Source organism: Myxocyprinus asiaticus, chromosome 4 (assembly GCF_019703515.2).
Source record: "Myxocyprinus asiaticus isolate MX2 ecotype Aquarium Trade chromosome 4, UBuf_Myxa_2, whole genome shotgun sequence".
Taxonomy (NCBI): Eukaryota; Metazoa; Chordata; class Actinopteri; order Cypriniformes; family Catostomidae; genus Myxocyprinus; species Myxocyprinus asiaticus.
In genome coordinates, this window is record NC_059347.1 from 26,727,772 (window position 1) to 26,741,957 (window position 14,186).

At 44.7% G+C, this 14,186-nt stretch overlaps 1 protein-coding gene across 1 annotated transcript in view; it reads left to right on the plus strand.

Annotated features, from left to right (window-relative positions):
- LOC127434583 (neuropeptide FF receptor 2-like) overlaps positions 1-7,314 on the plus strand; it is a 31,471-nt gene extending 24,157 nt beyond the window's left edge. Inside the window, exon 3 of the mRNA XM_051687416.1 lies at positions 6,474-7,314. Coding sequence (XP_051543376.1) covers positions 6,474-7,314 — 841 coding nt within the window. The remainder of the gene's footprint in view (positions 1-6,473) is intronic.
- The last annotated feature ends 6,872 nt before the right edge of the window (positions 7,315-14,186 follow it).

Consider the following 14,186-nt stretch of genomic DNA (forward strand, 5'->3'; position numbering starts at 1 on the left):
TGTTGCCCAGCCTGCTGCTCTGCAAATGTCTGTTAGAGAGGCACCTCTGGACAGGACCCAAGAAGCCGCTACACCACGGGTAGAATGGGCTCTTAGCCCTACCGGGGGCGGCATGTTTTGGGCGAGATATGCCATAGTTATGGTGTCAATGAGCCAGTGGGCGATCCTCTGCTTGGAGACAGCGCTTCCTTTCCGCTGTGCACCAAAGCAGACAAAGAGCTGCTCAGAGACTCTGAAGTTCTGCGTGTGATCCAAATAGATGCGTAAAGCGCGCAACTGACACAGCAACGACAGGGCTGGGTCTGCCTCCTCCTGGGGCAGCGCTTGCAGGTTCACCACCTGGTCCCTAAAAGGAGTGGTGGGAACCTTGGGCACATAGCCCGGTCGGGGTCTCAGGATCACGTGAGAATAGCCCGGACCGAACTCCAGGCACGTTTCACTGACAGAGAACGCTTGCAGGTCACCTACCCTCTTGAAGGAAGTGAGCGCAGTCAGGAGGGCAGTCTTCAAGGAGAGTGCCTTAAGCTCGGCTAACTGCAAAGCTCAAAGGGGGATCTCTGTAGACCCTGAAAAACTACAGAGGTCCGATGAGGGAACGAGGCATGGCCTGGAGGGATTCAGCCTCCTGGCGCCTCTTAGGAACCTGATGATCAGATCATGCTTCCCTAAGGACTTACCGTCGACTGCGTCGTGGTGTGCTGCTATGGCAGCAACGTACACCTTCAAGGTGGAAGGGGACAGCCTCCCTTCCAACCTCTCTTGCAGGAAGGAAAGCACTGATCTGACTGTGCATCTCTGGGGGTCTTCTTGACGGGAAGAACACCACTTAGCGAACAGACACCACTTAAAGGCATACAGGCGCCTCGTAGAGGGAGCCCTAGCCTGAGTGAACGTGTCTACCATCGCAGGTGGGAGACAGCTTAAGTCTTCCGTGTCCCGTCCAGGGGGCAGACATGGAGATTCCAGAGGTCTGGGCGCGGGTGCTGGATGGTGCCCCTTCCCTGAGAAAGAAGGTCCTACCTCAGGGGAATTTGCCCGGGGGAGCTGTAGCGAGGAGCACGAGGTCCGAGCACCACGTCTGGGCGGGCCAGTAGGGTGCTTACCAGGACGACCTTCTCCTCGTCCTCTCTGACCTTGCACAGGGTCTGTGCAAGCAGGCTCACTGGGGGAGAATGCATATTTGCGAATGCCAGGGGACCAGCTGTGTGCCAGCGCGTCTATACCGAGGAAGGCCTCGGTCAGGGCGTACCAGAGCGGGCAGTGGGGAGGATTCTTGGGAGGTGAACAGGTGCACCTGTGCCTGTCGAATCGACTCCAAATCAGCTGGACCACCTGAAGGTGGAGTCTCCACTCTCCCTTGAGGGTAACCTGTTGTGACGGCACGTCTGCCGAAGTGTTGAGGTTGCCCGGGATGTGAGTGGCTTGCAGCGAGTTGAGATGCTGCTGACTCAATTGGAGGAGACAGCGGGCGAGTTGTGACATACAGTGGGAGCGCAGACCGCCTTGGCGGTTGACATATGCTACAGCTGCCATGCTGTCTGTCCGAACTAGCACGTGCTTGCCCTGGATCAATGGCCAGAACCTCCGCAGGGCGAGCAGAATTGCCAGTAACTCGAGGCAGTTGATGTGCCAACGCAGCCGCGGACCCGTCCAGAGGCCAGCGGCTGCATGCCCGTTGCCAACAGTGCCCCAGCTTGTTTTGGAGGCATCTGTCGTGACCATGACGCACCTGGAGACCAGTTCTAGGGGAACACCTGCTCGTAGAAACGAGAGGTCGGTCCAAGGGCTGAAAAGACGGTGACAGACCGACGTAATAGCCACGCGGTGTGTCCCGTGGTGCCATGCCCGTCTCGGGACTCGAGTCTGGAGCCAGTGCTGAAGCGGCCTCATATGCATCAACCCGAGCGGGGTGGCCACCGCCGAGGATGCCATATGCCCCAGGAGCCTCTGAAAAAGTTTCAGTGGAACCGCTGTTTTCTGTTTGAATGCCTTCAAACAGGCCAGCACCGACTGGGCATGCTCGTTCGTAAGGTGCGCCGTCAAGGAGACTGAGTCCAACTCCAAACTGAGAAAAGAGATGCTCTGAACCGGGAGGAGCTTGCTTTTTTCCCAGTTGACCCGAAGCCCTAGTCGGCTGAGGTGTGAGAGCACCAGGTCCCCGTGTGCGCATAGCACGTCTCGAGAGTGAGCTAAGATTAGCCAGTCGTCGAGATAGTTGAGAATGCGAATGCCCACCTCCCTTAATGGGGCAAGGGCAGCCTCTGCGATCTTCGTAAAGACATGAGGAGACAGGGACAGGCCAAAAGGGAGAACTTGTACTGATACGCCTGACCCTCGAATGTGAACCGCAGGAAGGGTCTGTGTCGAGGAAGGATTGAGATGTGAAAGTACGCTTCCTTCGGGTCTACCGCCGCGAACCAATCTTGATGCCGGACGCTCGCTAGAATGCGTCTTTGTGTCAGCATCTTGAACGGGAGTCTGTGTAAAGCCCGGTTCAGTACTCGCAGGTCCAAGATTGGCTGCAACCCACCGCCTTTTTTCGGTACAATGAAGTAGGGTCTGTAAAACCCTTTCTTCATCTCAGCTGGAGGAACAGGTTCTATCGCGTCCTTCCGTAGGAGAGTAGCGATCTCCGCACAAGATAGCAGCATTTTCATCTTTCACCAAGGTGAAGTGGACACCGCTGAACCTGGGTGGATGCCCGGCGAAGTGAATCGCGCAGCCGAGTCGGACGGTCCGGACCAGCCCTCGTGACGGACTGGAAGGCGCAAGCCATGCGTCCAAGTTCCGCGCAAGGGGGACCAAAGGGACAACGTCATCGGATGTACCGGCAGGTGGGGCCTCGCAGCTGGGCGGAGCTCGAGGTGCCACACCACGTCGTGGCCGTGCTGAGTCCGAGGACATCGAAGCACTTACCTGGCTCCTTGTGACCACCCCCGGAACAGCCTGGGACGGGGGAGGAAGAGGCCTGTCCTCGTGACCCGTGGAGACTGTCACAACGGGGGCGGATTTGTGCCACAGCTGGGCGCTCAGGGCGGGAGACTGCTGCTGGAGCGCCAACCTGACCTGCCAAATGGAGTGGTGGACGGTGGTCATGAGGCCAGCCGTACACACCGGATACGTGACCCAGGGAACAAGGAAACCACTCTTGCTGAGCTCGTGAGTACTGCAGCCACTTGGGCATGCAGCGCAATTAAATGCAAAAGGTAACAAGATGAAGATCTGCTTACCAGCTCCAGAGCAGCGGGTTTCATTGTCCCTGGGTCGCCCGTCTCAAGGGCACTTTCAAGCCTTTCACGGGTTCTGGGCGGCCGCGAGACGGGTGGCGTCTGCTTCCTGCGGTGGGCTCCACGCCGGGGCCAGGCCGAAGGGGCGGGCTGCGGCAGAGCCGGTGCAGTCACCGCAGGGGGACGCCCTTGGCGATGAGTAGATGGGGTGCGGGATCTTGAGCCGCGCTGGGGCAGGATATGCCGGCTAGCATCCATCTACTGCTCTACCATCAAGAACTGCTGGGCAAAGTCCTCGACGGTGTTGCCAAATAGGCCCGCCTGGGAAATGGGGGCTGCAAGGAATCGTGTCTTGTCAGCCTCACCCATCTCGACCAGGTTGATCCAAAGGTGGCGCTCCTGGACCACTAATGTGGCCATCGTCCGCCCGAGAGACTGCGCTGTGACCTCCGTCGCTCGGAGAGCGAGGTCGGTCGCCGAGCGCAGTTCCTGCATCAATCCCGGGGTGGAACTACCCTCGTGCAATTCCTTTAGCGCCTTGGCGGACTTGCAGGAGAGCCATGGCGTGCAGGGCGGAGGCGACTTGTCCAGCGGCACCGTAGGCCTTGGCCGTCAGAGACAACGTAAACCTACAGGCCTTGGACAGGGGCTTTGGGCACCCACGCCAGGTGGCGGCGCTCTGCGGGCATAGGTGCACCGCGAGCGTCTTTATCCACCGGGGGATTGCCGAATAACCCTTGGCCGCCCCACCATCGAGGGTAGTGAGAGCGGGGAAGCTGAAAAGATTGGGACTGGGCAGTAAAAAGTGCCTCCCGCGACCTTGTCAGCTCTTCGTGCACTTCCGGGAAGAAAGGAACGGGGCGGGGCGGGGCGTGGCTTGGCTTTGAGCGGCGCCGCGAGCCCAGGAACCAATCACCGAGCCGCGAGGGTTCAGGGAAGAGCGGTGAAATCCACTCTAACCGACGCTCGCAGCTGCCCGGGAAAGCATGTCGTCATCTCCGCGTCAGCCTGTGACTGGGCGATCGACCCCGAAGGGAGGAGCCCAGCTGAGGCTTCCGACTGGACGAGCCCATTCTCCGATGCTGCGCTCGAGAGCTCATCACTTTCGCGGGCTCCGAATAAGAGGTCGAACTCGCCGTGAGACGAGCCGGCGGACTCACCCGGAAACCCGATCGGGGCAGACGAGTGTGCTGGGGAATGGGAGGTCCGTGGGGGGATACCTGGCGGAGGCGGTCCCATTGGGGTCCCCAAATCACCCCCAGTGCTAGCCGCGCTGGCCTCAAACCCGTGGGTAAAAGGACAGAGGCGGGAGCCTCTGGGGTGGCTCACTTTCTTACGAAGGCGAGCCGCGACCGCAACGTTGCCATGGACATATTCTCGCAATGAGAACATGACCATCCACGAACGCTGTCTCCGCGTGAGCAGTGCCCAGATACGAAAGACAGTGATCATGACCGTTAGAAGGCGAGAGATAACGAGCACAACCAGGAATAACACACAATCGGAAAAGCATCTTTAAAAAGACGCGTCTTTAAAAAGACGTTCCGTGTGTGCGCTCTTTTAGAGAAATATATACTCTTTTAGAGGGGAAAAATGCTCTTTCAGAAAATATACTCTCTAGTTTTTCTGCCGAAGCACCCAGGGGCATTCTCTGCAGTGCACCAGTGCAGAGGAGGGAGAAGCCACTGAAATGCGCCGTCAGATCCAGCAGAGGTGAATGAACAGTAGTATTCAGCTCAGTGAGCATGACCGTTCGGCTCCGAAGAGAAAATCTGAATGAGTGGTTGCATACCAGCTCCTTTTATACCCGTATGTTCGGGGGAGTGGCATGCAAATACCACTCGCCAATTTTCATTGGCCAAGAGTGACCCCTAGTGTCACTACATCGACACCAACGTCGAGTGAGTGACAGATAGGGAAGTATGTTTTTTTGAAAATGTAAAAATGCAAAAAGGTTTCTGTGAGGGTTAGGTTTAGGGGTAGGGTTAGGGGCTAGAAATTATCGTTAGATCTGTATAAAATTCATAAAATGCATGGAAGTCTATGGAGAGACCCTACAATGATATAAAAACTAGTTTGTTTGTTTGTGTGTGTGTGCGTGCGCGCGCAAGTTATCACTGTAGTACATCTCTTTCTGCTTATTACTACCAGATGGTGAATCAGTGTGCTATACTGCCACTTACATTTTTACACATGGAATGACATTTGATTACGTGTTAAATATTCAACTGAGGTCATGTTTCTCTCTAAGCTGTCTGAATGTTCACACTGTGGTTCATTGTAAAGGTTCTTGTATCTTTTTGCATAAAATGAGTGCATAATGAGTATTTGTAATTTGTAATTGAACACCATGATTATCAATCAGTGCCATGCAGTCCATAAATGTGGTACCCCTTGTAGTTTGTGTTGTTTTATGATGTCTTAACAGTGGTGGTTTATAAGTGGGGTGTGTCCGTTGGATGTGTACCTTACTTGCAATATAATGATTAAAAGAAATATGAGAAACCAATCTGTATAATTTTGGTTTGCTACTGTATATTGCAATATGGATTAGTTTTTATATCAACCACCGTGGAATTAAGACTGCAGAAATTATTAAAGCTGCAATCTGCATTTCTCTTTCTTTGCATTGTATTATGGTCAATACAAGCGTTGCAATTCAATGAGAATTTGTACACTTAAAAATGGCTGATACCACATAAAGTGCACTATATTGGGAATGGGGAGTGATTTTCTTAATGTCACTTCTTAATGTTTCTTAATGTTCTTATTGTCACTAAATAGTGTGCTTGACACTTAAATTTTAATTTATTTTGGATGAAAGTACTGTTAATGTTTATAGGATCTGAAATTGTTTTAAACAGTGTGGGAACAGAATGTCTCAGTTCCTATAAACATCAGCAGGGAATAAGGGGCAAACCTTTTTTTTTCTTTTTTATATATTGTCACCTAACACACTGAAATTATCAACATATATTGTCACCAAACACACTGAAAACAGGGAGAAAAAATATTGACATAGTCTCAGTTCAATCTCAGTTCATTAGTATGCCATTTGACTGTATGGTAAGATAAAGAATAAAGCAATAAACTCTTTAAAAACACAACAACGCTCATTAAAAATCACTACAAAGGCAGCTGAAGTTACTACTGCTTTAGTTATACAGATGTTGCTTCTTATTTTATGCCATTGTTTTGCAATAGAGCTGTTCATTTTTTTCAGTTTCTGCCGGTTATCTTTTTCAGATTCAGATGTATCGTGTACCCCTTCAAGCAAAAACTGACGATATCTACAGCCACCCTCATTATAGTGATTATCTGGGTCCTGGCAGTGTCAATCATGTGTCCGTCCGGCGTCATGCTTCAAGTGACTAAAGAACAGACCATCCGTGTGTTCCTGGGAGATGGCAACAGAACAAGCCCTTTCTACTGGTGTAGGGAAAACTGGCCCAACCAGGAGATGAGGAAGATCTACACCACAGTTCTGTTTGCTAATATTTACCTGGCTCCACTTTCCCTCATAGTGATCATGTATGCAAGGATTGGGATCACTCTGTTTAAAACAGCTATGCCAACTGGGGCAAAACCTGGCCCTGATACCCGGCACTCTGTGTCAAAGAAAAAACAAAGAGTAATCAAAATGCTCATCATTGTGGCCTTGCTTTTCATCTTGTCCTGGTTGCCTCTATGGACGTTAATGATGCTAACAGACTATGTAAGACTTACTGAAAACCAGTACAGGCTTATTAACATCTACATCTACCCTTTCGCCCATTGGCTAGCCTTTTTCAATAGCAGCGTCAACCCAATAATTTACGGGTTCTTCAATGAGAACTTCCGCCGTGGATTTCAGGCCATCTTTAAGTTCGGGCTGTGCCCTGTTGGTGGTCAAAATCGAACCTATTCGCACAGGGTGCAGGGTAATTCTGTGCGGCCGGTGAACCTCCAACCCTCCACAGAGCCCATCTCTCTTAACAGCCTGGAGAACAACAGCTCAAGGAGGATGAATCACGTCAATGAGCAGGACTTAGTGATGGAAGACTTAGAGAAAGTATCAGAATGCAGTATGGAAGGGGCTTCTCTTTAAAGAGGATAATACAGCTAAATAGGCTCATTACATCGCAAATTACAGATATTATTGACCCAGGTTTTTTTTTTAAATGACATATCTGTGTTAATATTATTTAATTGTGTGTGTATATATATATATACATATATATTCGCTGCTAACATGAATGTTATTGTTGACGTTGTCAGATAAGGTTGGGCACATCAACTTTAGTGTTGAAAACTCTGCAATATGTAAAGATATTTAGTAAAAAAAAAAAAAAAGAAATGAATACATAAATTCTGCAACATTATTGTAAATAACAGGCAGAGCAGCCAGTAAAATAATGTACAGTATATACACAGAACCATTACATTCATCCATAACTATTGTACATTGATAACTGGGGTCTCATAGTACTGTTCCATTATTTATTTATTTATTTTAGGCACAGACACTTGGCTCACAAGACTAATTAAGTACTGTAATGATGTGGTTAAAAAATAAGGTATGTGGTAGTACTGAATATGGTATGAGAAGAAAATAACCCACTAAATGTTCACCATACCTAATCTTTGAAATATCCTTCTAAACACTTGAGTTAACTTCAGTATTGTAGGCAGATTAGGTTATTTTTGAGTCACTGGTCAAAAATGGAGTATAATTAAATGGAGTATAATTGTTTACTTACTATTCAAAAAATCAGGTAAAATTAGTTTTGATTCAAGACTTTATTTTTGCAGTGGCACATGGGTATTGATTAGTCTCGTCTAGACTTAGATGAAGTGTAATCGGATTGTTTGCCATCAGTCGAAATAACAGAACATAGAGTAATAGCTTTTCATTCCACCTCATACTACCCTTTCTGCCCTGTACTTCAGTGTTGGCTGGCGGAGCTGTTAGCTAAATTACTAAATGCGATGTCCCACTAGCCAACTCGAAACAACTCGATTTTGGTAGAGGATGTAATACCTACTGACCTATTGTGGAGTGACTTTAACTGTGAATGTTTATTTGTTCCCCCTTGACTTGCCGTTGAAAAATGTTTCTGTACAGCTTCAGAGAGAAAAGAAAAATGTATGTTTAACAATCTGTTTTGTCTCTGCTTTCTTATTTTATTAGTCATTTAAATGTAGGAGAACCCCAGAAAACCCCTTCGGTACACAGTCACCTTTGACAAAAACTATGTCAGTGATATGTGCCTTTGCATTTGCAGAGGGAAAAGTTTGGAGCAGGTTCGATCAGGACAATGGCTTGTCAGCTTTTCAGTGTGAGAAGAAGCTCATTGGTTACAGCCAATGATCATTTTAAACCTGGATGCTGTTGGAGGGTTGGTAGGGCCAAAGACTTTAGTCAGGTTTGGCACCATATTTACTTTTCCGTGATTAAAAAGAAGGCTGTGAGGTTTTACTCTTTTATATCTTTGTATTCCTTGTTTAGCTGATGAAACATTAAAATGTCATGGCAAAAAGCAATCCAGTCCAAAAAATTACTGCAGTTAACATGAGTTTTGATTGTAAAACATGATTTAGAACATTTAAAAGTATAAGTGATTGAACAGACTGCACATCTATCTCCTCACACCCTTGTTTTTAATCACAAAGAATTAAGTATGGTCTCTATCCTGACTAAGGTCTATTAACTCAGCTGGGAGTTGAGTCGCTGGGGCTGTTCATACCCACTCGCTGAAAGACATGACCGTGCACACCAACTGCGTCTGATTACCAGTGACTATAATGGAAATGAATCTTACGGCTGAAAAATCGTCTAGTGGGATGCTGGCATGAGAGGAAACTTTGGCTCTATCTGGGCAACTTCGAGTCTGGATTTAGCACTGTAATTTATTGACCTAAATCTGATTTGTACTTCAAACATGTTTTCTCCTCCCTTACAGGGTAGAGTTATTCTCTCTTGGCAACGGATTAAGTGCAGGCAATTAAGTAGAGGAAGAATGGTGTAAACAGCGAAACTCATCCCCTTAGAATCATATTTTTAAATGCTGTAACTACTGTATCCAGTTTATACTGTATGTCATCATATAATAAGACACATACAATGATTACAGTACATACAGTACAATGAAACAAATCATTTTAAAGAGATCATATCATGTATTTATATAGTTGAAGTCAGAAGTTTACATACACCTTAGCCAAATACATTTAAACTCAGTTTTTCACAATTCCTGACATTTAATCATAGAAAGCAGCCACTGTCTTAGGTCAGTTAAGATCACAACTTTATTTAAAGAATGTGAAATATCAGAATAATAGTAGAGAGAATTATTTATTTCAGCTTTTATTTCTTTCATCACATTCCCAGTGGGTCAGAAGTTTACATACACTTTGTTAGCATTTGGAAGCATTGCCTCAGTTCTGCCCACACATTTTCTATCGGATTGAGGTCAGGGCTTTGTGATGGCCACTCCAATACCTTGACTTTGTTGTCTTTGGAGGTATGCTTGGGGTCATTGTCCATTTGGAAGACCCATTTGTGACCAAGCTTTAACTTCCTGGCTGATGTCTTGAGATGTTGCTTCAATATATACACATCATTTTCCTTCCTCATAATGCCATCTATTTTGTGAAGTGCCCCAGTCCCTCCTGCAGCAAAGCATCCCCACAACATGATTCTGCCACCCCCAAGACCACTTTATCCTCTCTTTCCTAACATTGGGATCCTTCCAGCCTGATCTCATAAATATTGCGTGACTATGGCAACATTTTTGCAAAATTATATTATGTGGTTTATCATTACACATATCGCAGCAGTTCAGATGTGAAATGTCCACTGTGTGGTTGTGTTAATGTCTGTCTGACAGCAGAAAGTTCCGGAAGTACGGAATAAGGTGGGACTGGGAAAGCAGTTTAGAGATTATTTTCCTTGAATGTATGGCCTAAATTAATTGTGGATGTCAGCAGAAAATTTATTTTCTTCTCTCTCTCAAAAAGATTTCAAATGTCCATTTCCCTGACCATTTACATTCATAAAACGTGACATTTTGTTGAATTATTTACCTGTGGAAACTTATTTGAACCTATTAAGAAATTCAATTATACCAACATACACAGGATTTGTTGGCGAGCAATTCTGGAGTCTGTTGTCCACAGTAGATTAAATCTAACAGCATTCAGAACTGGTTTTGGTGATTATCAAACAGATGGGAGATGAGTGTGTTAAATCTGCCTTCTTGACTGCATATAGTACATAAAACTATGTAATCTCAACATGATTAAAGCAGCAACAAGGCTGGCAATGCTCTGCTGTACAGTGCGATGAAAAACATTGCGAGATAAAGGTGACTCTAATTAGAGACAAGGTGACTAATTTATGGACTCCTCAGTTCTATCCCACATTATTATATAAATTGCAAGGACAATTTGTATTGAACATTATGATGAACAGAGTGCTTACTGTGAAATTGTTAATTTATGTATTTATAAGCAAAACCAATGCTATAAACTTTGTCATAAGCTAAGTAATTTGTCAATAACTTTGTGAATCTTGTTATAATAGTGTTGGCTACATGCTCATGGTGATAAAAATTGTACATTGTTTCACAAGTGATTGTGACATGATTTTATACACTTTGTAAGTAGACACTGAACTTGATTTATTTATTTATTTATTCATGGAGTAAAGCAATATGTGTTTAGGGCTGCCTTTTTTTTCTTTGAACCAACATTGAGTTGAATGGGATTGACAAACAAAAGGCCTTGTTTTGTTTTTCATTGTCCTTCAGAGTGCCGTTTATATTTGAGAGATACCATAATGCTTCGATGTAAATGAATAAAAAGCAGTTTAACTCAATTGCTTTTTTGATTTGGCTTCAAAAGGTTCTCCCTGGTATGTCATGTAAAATCAGTGGTGGATTTAGGCATGGGCGACATGGGCACGAGGCACCCACACAGAGACCCCCGCCCCCCAGGTCAACAACTTTTGGGGGCGTTGAAGCGGGTTTCGCCCGCTACTGTGTAAAATAGTGGAATTTCTTTTATGCTTTTTGACTTTGGGTTGTTGGCATGAAACCTCAAATATCACTCAATTTGTCACTTATTCCTTTTTCTAAATAGAAAAATTAAAGAGGCAATGCATTCTTTATGGACCCAAGATTCCTGCCACAGTAGTCTAAGAACTTTCGCATGTCTTGAAATATACACTGTTACAATGACATTCAAGTCATCAAACTGCCATGTGATTCATCATGGATCTATTCACATCGAACTTTTGACAAATCTTTTCTGCTGTAACCAATGAGGGAGCAGAAATATGCTCTTAGTAATGTAACCAGGCATTTTCTATCCTAAAGCCTGGCGCCAGCAGTGCCTCTGATGATGTTAGAAATAGAGACAATTCTGGAAATGATTCGACCTGCTGTGCTTTCAGTCCTCGCTGAATGCATAGCATTGTTGCAAACCTAGTGACATACTAAAGTATAGTGTTCAAAGTAGCGAACCAATGCCACAGCAAGACAAAAACTGTCAAAAATGTAAAATCAGAAAGTACCGGGAGGAGGCTGTGTGGAAAACAATTGTCATCATGCATTTGAATTAACTGATGGGGAATTTGAGAAATGGCTCATCATATTCTTGTTATTTAATGTGATGTGTAAGTGATGTAGATGTGCTTTGGTCACAACTCTAAGTGCCATTGAGGCAATCCAGTCACTGACCTTTATTGCATGTGCAAACATTTTCATCATGTGCTAAAAAGTATTAAAACATGAGGACATTGTTGAAACAATTGTCAATTATTAATAACTTTTATTGTGGCAAAGTTAAAATTGAGGAAACTGAATAAAAATGACTGTGCATTTATTGTTATGCTTGTTTCCAGTTATCATTGTCATTTGTCTTTGCAGAATGGAGTCCAAGGCTTGTGAGTTTCAGAATGATGTAATACAAATATCATGTGCTCAGGGTAATAAATCAATGTGAAAGGGCTTGAATATAAGTTTATTCTTCATTTGATTTGTGTGTTGGTAAATTAGGTAATTGAATAGGCAAAAAAATAAATAAAATAGAAAATGCTGTAAATCAACATAAAGGAACTGCTACTGTGGTCTAGTAACAAGGTCTTCAGGTGTTTGCAGGAAGGATGCTAATGTGTGATATGGATTTGAATCCCTGAGCAAATCTTCCTGAGCAAACAGCAGTATGTTTAGTAAAAGTATGTTTAAGAAATCAAGCAGGCCATTCCTAAAATGCAGGGTTGTTTCTAGGCATAGGCGAACTAGATGGTCACTTAGGGCGCAACCTGCTGGGATGAGGCCCCCGATGGGGACGCCAATAGGGATCTCGCCTAGGATGCCAGAATGGTCTGCTGAAGAGGACAACCTTTTGATACGTTAGCCTTTTTTTAGCCAACAATTTTACAAGAATGAGTCTAAAAGAAACCGGTCTAAATTATTTGATCACAAATCTGACTGAATTCAGTGATCAATGATTCAGTGACCAGTTACATTGGTTAAAGGTTCATGAAACACTAAACTACATTTTCTGAGATGTTAACAAATATGGATGTGTTACACATGATAGAAGACGATGTTGGGATCCATTAATTTTAATAGTAGAAGAAAAATAGTTAGTTTAGGAATTTTATGTGTTATTTTCGTCTTCCGGGTTTAAAATCAACTTTGCGTCAACGTCACAGGATGTGACATTTTCATGCACTACAGTGCATTATCACATCATCAGACTTTTATAATTATTCAAGAGACTTTGTGGACTTATCCTATAAGAAGGCTTAAACTCTCAAGCGATTCAGAAAATGAGTTGATACCGGGCTGCAAGTATTCAAGACTACATGCCCTCCTGCAATGCTGACAGAGGGACATGCTTTCAGTCAATGGTGAAACCTTCTAAATATTCACACAACATGCAATTATTACTCGAGAATTTCGAGATATGTGGTGAGGCTGACTGAGGCTCATTTTAGGCACGGTTTGACACGATTAGTTTCAGAAACAAACGCTATCCATCCAACCTTAATGTGAGTGTGTTAACCGATCTAAGCACTTTTATTTGTGAATCAACATCGTGGAATGACTCTCAAAAGGTATTAAAATTGCAAAGGCATATTCACATATATTTTCAATACACAGTGCAACGGCTTGCCATTTATTTGCGAATTAATGGACATACAAAATGACCAGTGTTTCTGTGTTATGCATTGTGAGCTTTCAAATCATTGTGTAATAGATTTATGCATTTCTTACAAGCAATAGTAAGAATATTTGATGCTGTTAACTGCACTAGTGAAATAAAGCTGAATGGATCAGTTGTGTTCTCTCCACCCTTCACTCTGCTGCTGACCATGGCTACTTTCCCTGGCATTTTTCAAAACTGGTAAGAATGGAACTGTGCTGAAACAGGGGGGTTCATGACCATTTACAGTAACAGCCCACTACAAGGAAAGATTATCTGTGAATAACCACTTACATTTTGGTGTGTTCCTCACACAAAGCTATTGCATGACTTCAGAAGACTTGGGGTATAGCACAGGAGTCTTAACAGCTCAAGTCCTCATTTACTTTTATTTCAAGGAAAAGAGTGACCAGAATATTCCTTTAAAAAAATCACCTTTTATGTTCTATGGGGAAAAGAAAACCATGCAGGGTTGGAACGACATGAGCGTGATGAAATGATGACAGAATGTTCATTTTTGGCTGAATTACTTCTATAATGATTTTGCTACCTGTGCTGTTACTTGACAAAAAAAAAAAAAAAAAAAGTCCTTTGCGACCAACACAGTATAATATAATTCAGAACTGATATTTATTTTAAACAGCGTCTGAAAATGTTTGGTCAGAGAGCACTCACCTGGAAGCCTGGAGTGTGCACGTATTTCATCTTTGAAGTTCCCTCTCCGTATTCTAAAGCCAGCATGAATAGGCTTATCTCCTGCTTTTG